This window comes from Wyeomyia smithii, chromosome 1, assembly GCF_029784165.1.
Source record: "Wyeomyia smithii strain HCP4-BCI-WySm-NY-G18 chromosome 1, ASM2978416v1, whole genome shotgun sequence".
Taxonomy (NCBI): domain Eukaryota; kingdom Metazoa; phylum Arthropoda; class Insecta; order Diptera; family Culicidae; genus Wyeomyia; species Wyeomyia smithii.
In genome coordinates this window covers 51,174,183-51,191,951 of record NC_073694.1, presented here as the reverse complement: position 1 = coordinate 51,191,951, position 17,769 = coordinate 51,174,183, and the positions used below count along the sequence as shown (strand labels likewise).

The 17,769-nt window shown below is 39.4% G+C and overlaps 1 protein-coding gene across 3 annotated transcripts in view; it reads left to right on the top strand.

Moving 5' to 3' along the window:
- Positions 1–17,769, top strand: part of LOC129728746 (serine/threonine-protein kinase 32A) — a 302,204-nt gene that overhangs the window by 126,670 nt on the left and 157,765 nt on the right. For all 3 annotated transcript variants that reach the window (XM_055687205.1, XM_055687202.1, XM_055687211.1), the window contains exon 3: positions 1,936–1,991. In XM_055687205.1, coding sequence (XP_055543180.1) covers positions 1,936–1,991 — 56 coding nt within the window. The remainder of the gene's footprint in view (positions 1–1,935; positions 1,992–17,769) is intronic.

Here is a 17,769-nt window from a genome sequence, read left to right as displayed (position 1 = left end):
CTCCATCCTGGATTTTTTTAAAAGTTGCGTAATAACGTCAAGTTTCTTTGAAAAAAAAATTTAAAAAAAATTCAACTCTTTTTTTTTTAATTGAAATTTAATGTTTATTTTTAATTTTTTTTTGGTCAAAAAATTTTTAATTTCCTACAACTCATTCTCAGACAGTTTTTCTATACAACCATCGGTTTCTGGGCTACAATGCTTCGAATAAAACCTATGCCGAAGGGCATACGCCCTTTTAGAATGTAACTCATGGGTAATAATAAAATACTTAATTCGATGAATTTAACTCAATTTCTAAGGTGTCACGTAAGCATGAAGGAAATAAACGTAACGAACCTAAGCGTAAAGAAAAACATTCTGGCCAAGCCGCAACATAAGCAAAAGTTTTAAGATTCCCCCCAATATTTTTGGCTTGAAGAGGTTTCTTTTCATTATTCGTTAATTAATCTACCTTAAAAAAATTACTTTTTATTTCTCCATCCTGGATTTTTTTTAAAAGTTGCGTATTAACGTCAAGTTTCTTTGAAAATAAAATTAAAAAAAAAAATTCAACTCTCTTATTTTAAATTGAAATTTAATGTTTATTTTTAATTTTTTTTTTGGTCAAAAAATTTTTAATTTAATTTATATTTTAATAAAATACTTAAAAAATATTATTATTATTAAAAACATCAGGCACAAAGAGTATTTTTAAAGCCCGAGCTATTCGATGAATTTAACTCAATTTCTAAGGTGTCACGTAAGCATGAAGGAAATAAACGTAACGAACCTAAGCGTAAAGAAAAACATTCTGGCCAAGCCGCAACATAAGCAAAAGTTTTAAGATTCCCCCCAATATTTTTGGCTTGAAGAGGTTTCTTTTCATTATTCGTTCTCCTTTGTTTTATCTTTGAGTCGACTTTCGAAAGGGTTGCTTCCAGGAATTTTTGCGGTCATTCGTGTATCACACAACAGATGGCGTTGCGGTTTAGCTAAACTTTTGGGAAACAAACAATGTCTGCAAATTTTCTGGAAGGAGAACCAATCATACTGATAGCTGAATCTTGCTTCCGAAAATCTTCTCATTCATTTCGTTTGAAAAAGATTTCCAGCTTCAGAGATATGACGGCCGAAGATGTTTTCGTCAGATCAGATTCGACAGATTGTGGTATTGAACTGGGAGATTCCCAGAAGATGAAGGCTAACACAATAATGGATTGATTGAAAGAAAAATTCAAAAGTTGATGTTCGTGACACGATTCGAAATAACTTTGGGTGTGTGTATTCATCGTTCACAACCCTTTGCAGGGGTTTTTTACTTTTCCCAGACTGAAAGTCCATTAAATCAAGTTTGACGCTGTCTCACCTTATAAAAAGATATTTTTATCTGGAAAATCTTTATCGATCGACTGGGACTTTTCCTTTTTGTCGAAGGGCGAAAAGCTGTTTTTGCCACTGTCGACATCCGCCCGGACCGGGCAGGCCCCTTCGGTTGACGGCCGAAACCTTTCGATTCAAAGTACTCCCGGCAGGTGCTACTGAAAATAGTACTGCGAGAAGAGTTGGGAAATATGCAGACCAGGAAACTTCCGTTTCCTGTGCACCGCTCTTTAATCCGCACTGAAGTGCGGTCAAGTGGTGATGGTGATGTTAAGAAGTACTTTGCCGTGACGGAAAAAAGGTAATCCGTTGCATTCTTTTCTGGGGATTTTTTTTTGCTTCACGCTATCGCTGCTGTTGTGTGGTTACAGGAAGGAGAGAGGATCTGTAATGGTTCATTTATAATTAGAAAGAGGGTAAAGTTACAGCTCTCGATATTTGAATATCGATTTCGATATAAGGCGATTAGACTTTACCGTGTGTCTTAATCAGTGTATAAATCGGTGCTGAACCCTTTATGCATTTCAGACGAATTAATAACCATTATTTTCTCTGTTCCCGTTTTTTTTGCAGTAAATTTTGACCACTTCCAAATCCTGCGCAACATCGGGAAGGGCAGCTTTGGGAAGGTGAGTATTGCTATTAGGAAATGGTATCCTTTACGATTGATTCTTTTATTTTCACTTCATTACGCAACGGAAATGAGGCATAATTTGCATTTTATTCACATTATCACCTTCAAACGTTCATTACATTTGCATTGACTGGGCGATAAAGTGCTGCTGTAGCTTTCGAGGTTCCAGGGAAATAACAATAACATCGATCGCCAAGAGAATAATTTTAAACCCAAAATTTACGAGAAAGGCTATCGGCATACGGACCGGCATTCAACTCACCTAATTTATATCATAAAATTTCATAGTTTTCTACCATTAGAGATGTTATCCAGCTGTTCCGTGGGTGCAACCCAAAATGTTCCGAACTCTCAGCAGAGTACCCTTCCATCTGTCGTTAACAATGCTGACGATGTAAAGCATAAATCAGGAACCATGTATTTTTTCCACCCAGAGGACCCGCCTACGTACAAGAAATCCCAGGTCATTAACATGAGCCCAATCGTTTCAGTGTGCTGTGCATCTTACGGATTTCCATGAACACTCGGTACAGTCTGTGGCAGCAAAGTGGGAGTCTGCTTTTTCAGCTGTGGAATGCATCTGGGGACTATCCGTACCCCAGAGAAAGAGGTGACAGGATAATGATTTCATTAACATGAACTTCCTGCAGCGTTTTTGCACTTTCGGGGAAGGGTACAGAAGAGAAATACTTGAATAATGGAGCTTGTAGTAGCGAGAGATAAATAATTTCCAACAATGCCTTTCCGAATGCTGATCATGGCAGTTTGAAAAATGGAGCATACTTTTTGTGAAACAAGTATTTCGTTAGGAACGGAGCATGCAGTGCTTGTGGTGTACAAGTTTCCGGTAGCATATTGGGTGAAGTATTCTTGTAGATACATGAAAACGAAAATAAGACTTTGAGATAGGCGGACATGAGGGTAAAAAGACTGGAAGACAGGGAGACAAGCGGCAAAATAATAACTAAATATACAAATTCCTAATAAAGTTGATTTAAAAGACAATATACGTGCACATAGAAATTGCAAACAAAGTACGAAAAAGATAAAAATGAAACAGAAAAACATAATTCCACTCAAGGAAATAGGACTAATGAGCCACACGTGAAGCATAAATGAAAACACGACCGCAAGTTTGACATAAACTACTCAACAACTTTCAACAGCAGGTGCAAGCTGTAATGCTACTGCAAAAACTGTAGAGGAATATTCTCAATTTTCAATTATTTATTTGGTTAACCTGATAAGAACAGTTTCTGAGTTCGAAATTTTTCGGTTCTTATGTTTCGATATCACTTGAGATGAACAGCAAGAACTAGTTGGGGGTTTTGTTCAATGAGCCCGATTCTCAATTTGATCTGCTGCAGTTTTATTCCTCCTATCGCAGCTAATCGTAAACGTTTGTTGCTGTGTCGAGTTCCTCACTTCACTGGTTTGGTTGCCTCACTTCACTGGTTTGGTTGCCCTGAAAAGGGCAGTTTGTTCTTTAACTTTAAATCGGATATGATGTGATACCACAATCACGGAAATTTTGGTGGATTGCGTATGATGAAGGCATCGAATTACTTGTTTGAATGTATGGGAAAAAAATTTAAATCTTGTAAATATTCAAATATTTAACATTCGAATTATATAACCAAATCATCTCAATGAAGCACTTTGATAACGGAGTGGAAGGCTGTTTTTACACTGAAAATCAGACGGCTAGCAGAAATTTTGATTGCCAGCATCCAGAACACTTGTGTTGTTACCAAAACAAGGTAGAGCTTCTCTGCTTGAAATGCCGTTGCGGTGCTGAATCATATTCGACGGTGAAACCATCCGATAATAAAATGACTAGTTCGAGCAGAAGCAGGCTCTTATATAGCTCGAAGAAGGCATTCTCGGTTATAATATTCTGTCGACCGTGTTTCGGAAAGCAAGCATTTCAGCGAGACTATTCACAATTTTGAATAATACAATAGTTTGCAATATCAAATTACAATTTTATGCATTTGGGCGGATGAGTGGATTATTTTTGAATCGTATGTTGCAAGAACGAAGCAAATCCGTTAAAGGCAAGGCGGTTAAATCATTTATAAGCATTTGAAAAGGGGTACACTTCGTCCCCTTTTCCGTTTTCAGATTTTTATTTGACACCCCTATGTAGCTGAACTTTTCTGAAAGACTCAAAGACGTCTAAAGTTAGAAGATAATCCTAAAGCAATTTAAAAAAAAACAAAAGATAATAAAAAAAAAAATATTTATGTAAATAGTACGAAATTCAGCAAAAAGATACTCTAAAAGTCACAAATACACAGGTATGAAAAACAAATCACACAAGAAAATAGTGCGATTTTAAAGTAAACATCAGACTTCCCGTGCACGCGTTTTTTTTTTCAAGCGACGAGTGAAATCTTTCTCTCGCTCGTAGAATTTCCATGCATGTGCGACGAGACGAGACACGTCACATGCAATTTGCAGGTTGCTCTTTCGCTTCTCTTTCGGTTCGGATTGCGATGCGCAAGGCGATGTTTCATCGCACTACGAACTGAGCGAGACGCCCGTACTGTACATACTTGATACAGCTCGTGCGCTACAGCTCGTGAGACTTTCTCGTGTACACAGACTTCCTGTACACGCGCTGAAACGACGAGAGGTTTCTTTTCTTTTTTTTCTTCGGTAAGAGACTGCGCCGCACCACACGTTGTCTTATCGCTTTACGAACTGAGCGAGACGCCCGTACTGTACCTTAGTGAAACTGTATATTAGAGAAATAACAAAGCACTCACCGTTGAGGAAACTGTCAACGTCAAAACGGGCGAGCTGTATAATTTTGCATTGCCGTTATCCGTTTTGATGTTGACAGTTGCCTTAACGGTGAGTGTCTCTGCGTCTCTCTGGTGTATAGGCTGCCTACCGAACCTACATACGATATATGCCGTCAGACCCTTCTGAAGGTGTATTAATCGGAAGAATTCACAAAACTATACCGTGCTGGATCGAAATCCGTACACCTAAGCACATGATAATCTTCGACGGTCAATATAAAATCAAGAAATCACATATTGCTTTAAACTGACATGTTTAGTTATAGGTCTACTTATATTTTATCACTATTTTCCAGCAAAATGATTAAAATAACTGCGAAACTCGAAAAAATCATGTTTAAATAGAACATGTTTTGAATCGAAATCCGTACACCGGTTTTTGTCTGAATCAAAACCCGTACACTTTTGAATCGAAATCCGCACACACGCGATATAGACCGGATCAAAGTCCATACAACAATAAACTAAACTCCGTATAGATGAAGAAGTACAAAAATGAACATCTTTTATTTATAATTTATCTTTAAATTACCGAAAAAGTATATTTGAGGATCAACTGGCTCCTAAAGTTTCACACGGTTTTCAAATTTTTGATATCAGCTGAAATAGTGCAATTTTCGTAGCGTTTCGTAGTAACCGGAACGCCGGAACCTCTCGAAGCTTCCCGGTACGACTTTCCCTTGCGCACCTCAGTCACAGCTCGTTTAAAATTGTTTGCCGTATATTTATACTTGTTTTCTTCCATTATATGCTGAAAACAAGAAGAAAGTTCAACAATATATGCATGATACACACGCTGTACGGATTTCGATTCAAGCGAATAAAAAGAATCAAAATCCGTACGGCACAGTTTTTGTTGAATAAATACAACTTACATTATTTATTAGGCAATATACAGTTCGAAAATGACAAAGACTTACCTTTTCCATCAATTTTAAAAAGATTCACAGAGTAAAACACTTATATCTCACTTGAAAATCGTTTTTATCTGAAGAACGTTTCCTTAGTAAATTCTCTAACGATACAACGAAATGACAACTGAAACCGATACACGATTAATTTTTCATTTTTAATATTTTTATTTCATGGCCTACTGGCGCATAGTTTAATTTAACAGAAGGCCAACAACTCAACGGATATGTACATGTAACTATCATATGAATTTTCACTTTTATAATGCTTAAAACTGAAGGAAAACATCAAGGTGTACGGATTTCGATACTGTACGGGTTTCGATCCAGCACGGTATTACTACGATCAGATTATCACGAACCTTCAAAACCTGATTTGCAATAGCTATACACTAAGGTCGCTTTTACGCGGTTTTTTTACGTGGATTCCGGAATTTACGCGGTATTTTTTTTCCTGCAGATTTCGGTTCCTCTTCACTCAGATTGCAGAATTTACGCGTTTTTTTTACGCGGATTCCGGAATTTACGCGGTTTTTTACGCGGCATGTATCCCCCGCATAAAAAGCGACTTTAGTGTACTCAATTCGAAAATTCTATCCAAAATCAACATGTACTAGAAAATATAAACAATTTCAATGGTTTTACTATTTTTAACTCCCGAAAAACTTTTGTTGTAATTCCAAACCACATTTTTTATCCTTAGAACTACAAAACAGAGTTCTATCATAAGATAGTCAATGACATCTAAACCGACTAAAGGAACACTTCTGTTAACCAACTTAACACTCTGCATCCGGTGCATTTTCGTACCGTTAGCATAATAAGTATAGTAACAAAACGTTCTTAATTCATGTTAACAAAAGTCGGATGAATTAATCATAGAATTTTGAATTGATAAATAAATGAACTAGGTTATATCATTGATAATTCTAACGGTGTTTTGATGCATGCTGCTATAACACCGCAAATGAAAAAAACATAAAATCCCCTGCCTGTTTCCTTCTGCGCAAAATCAATTTCCTTCTCGCACCATTAGCGCAAAGCAACTTGCGAGGCAAGCTCGCGAGACGAGCTCACGAGAATTTGCACGCAAGCTGTCTCAAGTACGCGACGCCCATGCACCGCACTCGTTAAGTTGAGAGACGAGATATCTTCGTGTACGTCGCAAAATAAATTCCCATGCGACGAGACATGGCTCGTACGAATGGTAAGTTTTCTCGCTCGCACGCTGCACACAGCACGAAGCGACTGAATGAGAAACGAGACTTGTAGCGCAAAGCACACTGTCTCTTCTTTGTGCGAGCGAGATTTCAGGAAGTCTGGTAAAAATAGTGGATAGCAAAAACAATTAGGTAACAAACAGGAAACGAGCAAATGGGAAATAAAAAGTAAGGCGAATAGAATGAAATAGCAGAGCTCAGGCAGAAAATAAAAGATAACAATAAAAAGTCATAATATTAAAAGACGATATTCAGGAAAATTCTAACAAGAAACAAATATGATATTTTAAGAGCCAGTTCGCGAGAGCCGCAACCGCCTTTCTGAGGGACGTTGTTTTGATGTTCTCCGATTGGGCTGAAATTTTCAGCGTATGTTTGTTTATTCAAGGTAGGAAGTTTTGCAAAATTTCAATTTTTTTCATTGAGGTTAAGTGGGGTAAAACGGCCCTTGAAAATGATATGTCCAAAAACGTCCAAATACTAAAAAGTGCAATAACTCCTGCTAGACTTGATGGATTTTCCTAAAAAATTGTGATATTATCCTACCCTAAGAGTACTTCAAAACGCATGGTCACAATATATGGCAAAGAGGTAAATTGACGAAAAAAACGCATTTTTCTTTTAAAAATTGTCAATTTTAAGGCTCATCCTACTCTTCTCAACATCGCTAGAAAAAATAACTGAATATGGCGTTTTGTAGAGCACTCAAGAGCCAAATGGGGGTAAAACGGCCCTAGAAGGTTTTTTTTCCAAAAACCGTCAAAATCACTAAAATTATTATATTTTCTGCTAGACTCAATAGATATTATTGAAAATTTGGATTATCACTGTACCGCTTTTTCGAAAAAAGCCGTCAATATCATCAAAACTGCAAGAACTCGGATTAGAGTTGATAGGTTTACTGAAAATTTAGATTATTACTCTAAGTTAAGACGAACTTAACTAAAAAGCTTTAAAAAGAATTAAAAAATGTTTATTTAGCTTCATGGTGATTTTTTCGAAGTCCGTCTAAAAATTAATTTGGGCACTAGAGGGTTAAGGGCAAGATGACAAAAATGACAAAAAAATTACCATAACGAAAAAAATTTTTTTTCTTGAAAAATACTTGGCGACAAAAATAAAAGAGTAAACGATAAAAACAGGGAATCCACGAGAAAATGAGCAGAAGCAAAAAGAAACTAGAAAATAAATCAAGGCAAAACAAGATTACCGCAAAACTTGAATTTTGGGTAGATGACAAAAAAAAATTTTTTTTAGAAAGGCAACCGTAAAACCAAAAATAAAACAAAAAGTGTGAACAGGCAACAGGATTTAAGTAAATAATGATAATTGAAACAAGTAGTACACAGTAAGTATTTCAAGATGCCCTACAGAAAGGACACAGACTAACAGACGTAACACTGGAACCTACTTCCATCGCCACAAAAAACGATCATTTCAAAATTTTCAATCGAATAACAGTCATTGCGCAATAACGCCGTTTGAGGTGCTACCATGCAAACTCATGCATATTTTGTAGTTCCCAATTTGACACATGCACGTACGCTAGCGCTGATGTCGAAATACGAGACGAAGCGCGAACATGGCAGCAGATGGTGCTAGTGTTACTATCGTAAAGTACTGGTATCATCCAAACGATGATTCAGGCGGAGGCCTAGCGTGGTAGGTAACGTCCCCGCCAACCACGCTCGACGCCAGGGTTCGAATCCCAACGCCGACATAGGTGTCGATGGTTGTGGAGTGGCGTGATCCACTCACAACCAACCCAACTGGTCTAGATTCAATCCTAGCAGACACCGGGAGATTTTCTGAGGCGAAAAATCTCTGGGATCACGCTTTCCATCGCATGAGTAAGTAAAGCCGTTGGCGCCGGTCCGTTAATCAACGGATCGTAAGTTAGGGTCCTGGCTGCTGGAGTCACCTCCCGGACGTCGGTGATTGGCACAAGAACAGTGGCGGAACTAGACCGACGGAAAATAAGCGAGAATAAAAAAAATACTTGTCCAGCATGAGCACTACGTGTATCAATTTTAGGCATTACCCTTTTTTCTTCTGTGTTGTGTTTCTGTTGCTCGCAAGAAAACTAACCCACTTGCTGCTTACATCATAGCTGAGTGAAACAGTGAAAATCTAGCAATTTACTTGGAAATATGTGATCAACTAACCTTTGCAATCAGAAATGCATTTGAAGAATTAAGTGCAAAACTGAGCTGGAAATTAAGTCTTGTCCAAAGAACTTCTTCAATTACGTCAAAACAAAACTGAAATCAGACAATTTTCCATCAATAATGCAACTCGATGAACATGTTGGTGATAACTCGGAGAAAAATTGCAATCTCTTTGCAAATTTTTTTCAAGAAATTTATACCACATTTTCCGAAGAAAATCGCGACCGTGGTTATTTTGCATTTTATCCAGAGTATCAAAGAAACGTTGGTGTCAACCAACTTCAGGTACAGGATGTTTTGCAGGGTCTAAGAAATTTAGACCCTTCCAAAGGACCTGGACCTGACGGAATTCCTCCAGCACTCATGAAAAATCTTTCGAAGGAACTTACATCATCTTTGTTCTGGCTGTTCAATATGTCGTTGAAAACTGGAGTCTTCCCAAATATATGGAAAAGCTTATTTTTGGTGCCTATTTTCAAATTTGGGCTGAAATCTGACATACGTAATTATCGTGGAATCGCTATTATCTCTTGCATTCTTTGAGGTAATTGTCAATGATAAAATATTTGCTCAAGTCAAAAATCGAATAACAGACAAACAACACGGCTTCTTCAAAGGCCGCTGTACATCCACAAATTTACTTGAATTCGTAGATTACTTATTGAATGCAACGGATAATGGGAACCATGTTGAAGCTCTCTATACAGACTTTAGCAAAGCATTCGATCGTATTGACATACCAATGCTACTTTTTAAACTGCAAAAAAACTGGAATTGAGTCTGGTCTCCTGAAGTGGCTTGAATTGTATTGAACAAACAGGCAACAAATAATAAAATTTAATGGAAAAAAGTCAAATCCCATTCAAGTTACTTGAGATGTTCCCCAAGGCTCCCACTTAGAACCACTTCTTTTTATTCTGTACGTAAACGACATTTCCTTCATCCTCAAAAATAGTAAAGTTCTAATATATGCCGACGACATGAAGCTGATTTGGAAATAAAAAATCAAGAAGACATCAATGTATTTCAGCATGAAATCCACACATTTTACATCTGGTGTGAAAAAGCCTACTTAAATTAAATGTGAAAAAATGCAATGCAATATCCTTTAGCAGGACATTAACAACGCCCAAAATTGTAATTGCATTAAGGAATCAGAATGCAGAGAAATGTGATGAAGTTAGGGATTTAGGAATAATCTTAGATTCTAAACTAAATTTCATCGACCACTATAACACTATCATACACATGGCAAACAACATGTTAGGGTTTATCAAACGCTTCTGCTACAATTTTCGAGACTCGTACACTATCAAAACTTTGTATATTGCCTATGTGAGGTCAATAGTGGAATACTGTTGCATTGTGTGGTCTCCTCGTCATGGCGTACACGAAGAAAGAATAGAATCAGTACAAAAGCAATTTCTACTATATGCTCTTTGTAAGCTAGGTTGGACCGCACATCGTATCCCGACGTATGAAGCACGCTACATGTTGATTGACATTCAAACATTCAAAGAACGGCGAGAGTACGCGATGGCTTCATTTGTAAACGATATCGTCTCGCAGAACGTTGACTCAGCAGTACTTCTTTCTAAATTGAACTTTTATGCACTAATTCGACAACTTCGACACCGTAGTTTATTTGCTCTTAACCATCATCGTACGGAATACGCAAAAAATCTGTTAAGCCATCTCTGAGAAAAGTGAGTGAATTTAAGTAGTCTCCGGAATATGTTTCTTTTCATAGCTGGATATCACATTTTTTACCATAACAGGCAAAGTAAAAGTCCAATTGCAAAATAAATCGAAAGGGTCTCATGGGGCAACTAGCCCTTCCATATGACACTGATTTTAATGAGAATCGGTTCAGCCATCTCTGAGAAAAATGAGTGAGTTTAAACAACCTGTCGGTGTTAAATAAAAAGGTCCGGACGTACTTACAGCATGTCTCGATGCTACAGGTTACCGTATCCACTGGCTCCGATGGGAAGGCCTTGAGCGTCTGATCAGGACTGATTATTATTCTTTCCCGGGACGTGAGTCCGGGCGATTTGCACTGGCTGTGGTAGTCTTTCCCCTGACAGACCACTCGCGACTCTTGGCATCCACGTGTTGGCGGGGTGGTGCTTCGCGAGGCCGAACTCCACTACCGTTGACTACGCACTCTGGGTGTACCCTTAGTGGCACGCAGCCACGAGGCGAAGGATACCCCCAGGGGATCGCCCTAGTCCGATCGATTGCACCACGATAACCACAAATGGTAAAGGTTCGCGTGCTGGCCGAGGTGGGCCACCAATCTGCGGGTCGTCCGCCTTTGAAGAAGCGAATATCCTGGCCATAACTACCCAACGCTTTTCGTGGTCGTCAGTGACCGACTAAAAGGGAATTAATTAACAGCCAACACACATAATAATCAATTTCCACCAATTTACCTCACGAAACTGTTTTTTTTTATTTAGCTCTGCCTCACTAACAGTTTGATTTTTTCTGACTCACGTTTTGATTTCTGTTATAATTTGATCAGTTTTTTTAATTAGAAATAAAATAGCTACTTGTTTTATTTCGTTTTCCTTTTTTTTGTAACGCGTGCTTACCGTTGAAAATTTAATCCATTTTGCTAGACTCACGGTTTTATAAAATTAAGCCATTTACTTTTTGTTCGGTCAAAATGTAAAAAATCAAATTAACTTATAATACACTTCAATTTTGCAACGGTTAAATTTATTCACTTTTTTTTAGAATTCACTAATAAAATTAACTTTTATGGTTCACTAACTTATTTTTTTATAAATTTCTGACTTGTCTGTTCGGCGGTCTGAACGGGAAAGATCGACTTATTTTTTCCCCCGTTCAGCCAAGCCTCGAATTTTCTTAATTAATTTTCGATTTACTCCCACCATTTGATAGGGTTCTCTATGAAACTAGCGGCACGCTCGTTTCAATTGAAATTAACAGCAAATCGTAAATAAATAGTGAGCTGGAAGAATCCAGACGCAAAATCGAAAAATACTTTAGAACCCTACAGAGTCCGCCCTGATAAGCTAAGGTCCCTCATATGATAAAACTGGGTAGAAAGTTTCAACACAGTTTCAACTTCTCAAGGGAATTATATTTAGCAATACTTGGCAGTAAGAACAAGGTTGGTAAAATATCGTAGCTGGCACAACAGGAAGGGTGGAATAGGTAACAATAGAAGTGCGGCATACAGCAGACACCCGAGCCCAATTACAATAGATCAATTTTTCTGGTCGCAGTGATAAGCCAGTGAATTGAAAAAAATGGAAGACTTTAATTACTTTAAACTTCAGCCAAACAAAATGATAACAAAAAAAGTATAATTATATATAATTAAGCAATCGGAGCTGAAACGACAGAAAACCATATTTTTTTCGTAAAAATAACGAGAAATTGGTGGGAAATCAACTATGATCAGAGCGAAACACGATAGGAAGAACTTTTTTGGAATAAAATTAAAAAAGGAAGTAACTTCTAATATAATAACTTGATGTTGCCGTACCAACAAATGAAGGCTCCGCTTCGAAGATCCGATTCCCGGAACAAAATTTACTTAGATTTTGACCGACTTGATAAATAACATCATCCGCTTAGGATGAAAGCTAGCTGCGAGTGTACCGTATAAAGCAATTAGTGTGAACTTGGCAAAAATTGTTATTAATAATCGTAACTTAAAGCGGGAACGGTTTCATATCACCGCTAGGAAGCTTCACCTACAACAGAGGATAGTATTTTCTACGACTTTCAGTGTCTAGGCAACAACAACGTCGTTTCGCGATGGATTTATGTCTGATGATTGAAGATAGAGCCCTTCTGCAAGGTAAAACGGCAAGAGAATAGCATCTTAATTAACACCGACTTTAGTTACGGTCCGTGGGCAGTGAAAGCCAGACAGAAGCTGGCAGGCAGATTGGAGCGAAAATTTTTGCTTCTGGGTAGCGAATACGATGTGGGATAATTAAATTTTTAATGCGAAAAAGTGAAAGGATGATGGCGAAAAAAGTAGCTCCATTCAGTTGCTGTTAATTTTCTTGTGAACATCAACCCCTCTTTTTCGATACACATTTGCTCAGTTACAAGGGAGATCATACCGTATTGTGTAGGTGCAAATGAGGATACAAATTTTTCAATTTGTAATGTTGAAAGCTTCAGCCTTACACAGAAAAAAGCTTATGTAACCACAGTGACGAAACTTTGCAGGCTTTTTAAATACTTGAGCGTTAAGCATTTATGAGTGCCCTCCATTATCAACGATGAAAAGTTTCACCATTGTGGTTTGGCAAGTTGCTAGTTCGAACTGTTTCTTGAATTAACATCCACATTTCGATCCAATTGAATTGCGGTCTGTGGTTTCACATTCGCTAGTTTAGCAAATTGAATTCAGGATGCTCAATTACTTTATTACTTTAATTAAGAGTTTAGTAACTTTAATCCAGCTTTTTCACTTCTGCTACTAGTTTGATTTGCTCATCAGCTTAACATTTGCAAAGTCAGACTAAATAACGTAAAAGTCACGCTCAGTGCCAATATTATTTCACGCTCGAAGTAGATTATTATGAGTTCACCGACTTTAATTCTCCGCTATATTCAAATTCCTCCAGCAGATCAAAATCTGCTGACTTGAAAAAATTCTGACCGCAAATTATGGAAGCAGTTTAAATGGTTTCTCTGAAGAGGCCAATCTCTCCAAGCTGTTGTGTTGAGCGCCACGAGGCAAACAATCTGCAATAATAATCCAGAAAATCAACGCGCGTTTGGAAAATTGAACGCGCCAAAACCGTAACCCTTCGTAAAGTGTTGAGATGATGTTTCAGTTCAGCGTTGTTTCTGTAACAAAAATAAATAGAAACGTAGAAAGCGTACTCTCACCCAAAAAAGTTAAGATTTTAAATGCTACCGAAATGGATTCAAAATTAACTTATTTTAAGCTCGCACTTTTACGCACTTTTTTTTTTAATTGTACAATCTAAATAATCTCAACGTCATCATGCGAACGTTCCCCCGCTTGCTACACTCTAACAATAAAAATAAATTATCATGATAGCGGAAAAATACCCTATTCGCACAATGAAACAATAATACTCAACTCATTCTGTCCAAACACTGGACGAAACTACAACAGTCTGCAACTCACATCCAGGAAGCGTTGTTCGGCTGTGACGGTTATTTTGACGACTTGTACAACTCAACAAAATGCTTTTCTCGCAAACAGACACTAATGAACATAGGCACATTCCGCGTCGAACTCTCGACAGAAACGGACGTGCAAAGTGGTCGTTCTATTACAATCCGGTCCGTGTGTACGAATAGCCAAACAAAAGAGTATATTATTCGCGCTAAAGGCCAACTAGATTGTGAGTTGTGTCGCTACGTTCTGTACCCGGCTCGCAACTTTGGCTGTATTGGTGCAAAATACCAGCTGCAGTTTTGATCTGTGCACAGTGACTAGATCTTTCGAGTTCGAGGCCATCAGTTAACAGTCGAGTCGTGTCGCTGTGCTGAGTGATCTCACACCCGGCTCACTGCTGGTGGCTGTATTGGTGCTGCTGTACTGGTGCTGCTGGCTGCTTTGGGTGCAGCTTCGAACGATCGGACAACCACTGCTGGAAGGGAGAAGTAAAGAGGTACGTGTTCTTGTCGGCGCTAGTGCGCTAGTGCGCTAGATTTAGCGCGATGGATATAGATCCCTCGCCTCCCGTGCCACCATCCCCGAACCCCCCTGACCCTGACCCTTCTGTTACCCCCTCCCCTGTTCATTCTCCAGTCCCCCCTCGCTCCAGGCTTTACCCGGACGGATCTCAACAGGGCAGCTATACTGTTTATTTTCGTCCAAAGGCAGGAGTGAATTCAAAGCCATTGAACATACCGCAAATTTCTAAAGACCTGACGAAGGGGTACAAGGCTGTGACCGAAATTTCCAAGGTCCGACCTAACAAGCTCCGTGTCGTGGTCAGTGATCTGGCACAGGCCAATGCTATCGCTTGCTCTGAGCTCTTCACACGCGAGTATCGCGTTTACATACCCGCACGAGACGTTGAGATCGACGGTGTCATAACCGATTCGAGTCTGTCCGTCGAGTGTATTTTGCAAAGTGCTAAAGGGTGCTTCAAGAAAAGCACATGTCCCGATGTGAAGGTGCTCGACTGCAAGCAATTGCGGTCTGTATCTCTCGTCGGCGGCACAAAAGTGTACACTCCGTCAGACTCGTTTCGTGTTACGTTTGCCGGATCTGCTCTCCCTAGCCACGTCTAGATCGATCGGGTTCGTCTGCCTGTGCGATTGTATGTACCCCGTGTTATGAATTGCACCAATTGCAGCAGTTAGGCCACACAGCCGCCTACTGCTGCAATAAGGCACGATGTAGCAAGTGTGGGGAGACTCATGCGGAAGATTCTTGCAGTGTTAATGCTGAAAAATGTATTCACTGTGGGGAAAACCAGCATGAGCTCTCCACATGCCCGGTGTACATGCAGCGCAGAGATAAAATCAAGCGGTCACTTAAGGAGCGTTCAAAGCGTTCTTACGCTGAGATGCTGAAGAAGACCGTGACCACTTCTACCATAACATCGAACCCCTTTGATCTGTTGTCCTCTGATGAAACCGATTCTGACGATTCATCAGCGGGAACATCTTATGCCAATCCTGGGGCGTCTAGAAAGAGGAAAAATATTTCCTCTCCTAAACTTCCCCGAAAAGGTCCTAAGATTTCCCAAAGTGAAATGAAAGTTACAAACAAACCAAACAGTGCTGCGGAAAAACCGAAGCAAACTCCTCCTGGGCTTGCAAATTTAAAGTCCCAGAAGGAGTTCCCAGCACTGCCAGGAACATCTAAAACCCCAGTTGTTCCTTTTGCACATCCAGTTGATGAAACAAACTCTGGATTAGTGAAATTTTCTGACATTGTGGACTGGATTTTTGAAAATTTCAATGTACCCGATCCAATTAAAATTTTTCTTACAGCATTCCTCCTAACAGTTAGATCATTTTTGAAGCAGTTGACTGCCCAATGGCCCCTCCTTGCAGCGATTGTATCCTTCGATGCCTAATTCAACTGCGTATATAAAGGATTCTATCTCTGTCTTACAGTGGAATTGTAGAAGTATTTTACCAAAAATTGATTCGTTTAAAGTTTTGATAAACAAAAACAAATGCGATGCATTTTCCTTTTGTGAAACTTGGCTTACTTCAAATATTGATCTCAACTTCCATGATTTTAATATTATTCGCCTTGATCGAGACACCCCATATAGAGGAGTACTTTTAGGGATTAAAAAGTGCTATTCTTTCTATCGTATTAACCTCCCCTCGATTCCAGGCATCGAAGTTGTCGCATGTCAAATGACAATACAAGGTAAAGAGCTTTGTATTGCCTCAATATATATTCCTCCCAGAGCACAGGTTGGGCAACGGCTGCTCTTTGATTTAATAGAACTTCTTCCCTCGCCACGTTTGATTTTGGGAGACTTCAACTCTCATGGTGTAGCTTGGGGTTCCCCTTACAAGGATAACCGCTCCTCTTTAATCTATAACCTTTGCGATGACTTCGACATGACTATTTTAAACAATGGTGAAATGACACGTATCCCAAAACCTCCAGCGTGCCCAAGCGCTTTGGATCTATCCTTATGCTCGACGTCGCTACGGTTGGATTGCACATGGAAGGTAATCCTCGATCCTCACGGTAGCGACCATCTGCCTATTCTTATTTCAATCACTAACGGGTCAACTCGCATGCGATCAATTGACATTCCGTATGACCTCACACGAAATGTCGATTGGAAGTTATACGAGGAAATGATTTCAAAAGCGGTCGAGTCGATTCAACATCATCCACCACTTGAAGAATACAACCTCCTCGCGGGCTTGATTCTCGACGCCGCGTTGCAAGCCCAAACGAAGAAATATCCCGGCGTAACGATCAAAGAACGCCCTTCCACTCCGTGGTGGGACCAAGAGTGCTCCGATGTCTACACGCAAAGATCCGACGCGTTTTTGGCCTTCCAGAAGGGAGGTATACCTGGCGACTATTTACGGTATTCGGAGCTTGATACCAAGCTTAAAAGTTTGGCTAACGCAAAGAAACGCGGATATTGGCGTCGGTTCGTGAACGAGACGTCGAGGGAGACATCGATGAGCACTTTTTGGAACACAGCCCGAAGAATACGAAATCGCGTAACGGTCAACGAAAGCGAGGAGTCTTCAAGTCGGTGGATATTGGATTTTGCCAGAAAAGTATGTCCGGACTCTATTTCTGAGCAAAACATTGTTCGCGATGCGTCTCCGGGCCACGACGCGATTGAATCACCTTTAACGATGGCAGAATTTTCAGTTGCCCTTCTGTCCTGTAACAATAACGCGCCTGGGTTAGATATAATCAAATTCAACTTGTTGAAGAATCTACCCGGCAATGCCAAGAGGCGCTGGTTGAACTTGTTCAATAAGTTCCTGGAGCAAAATATTGTACCGCAGGAATGGAGGCAAGTGAAGGTGATCGCCATCCAAAAACCAGGGAAGCCAGCTTCTGATCACAACTCTTATAGGCCGATTGCAATGCTATCCTGTTTTCGGAAATTGATGGAAAAAATGATACTCCGTCGTTTAGACCATTGGGTCGAATCAAATGGTCTACTATCAGATACTCAATTT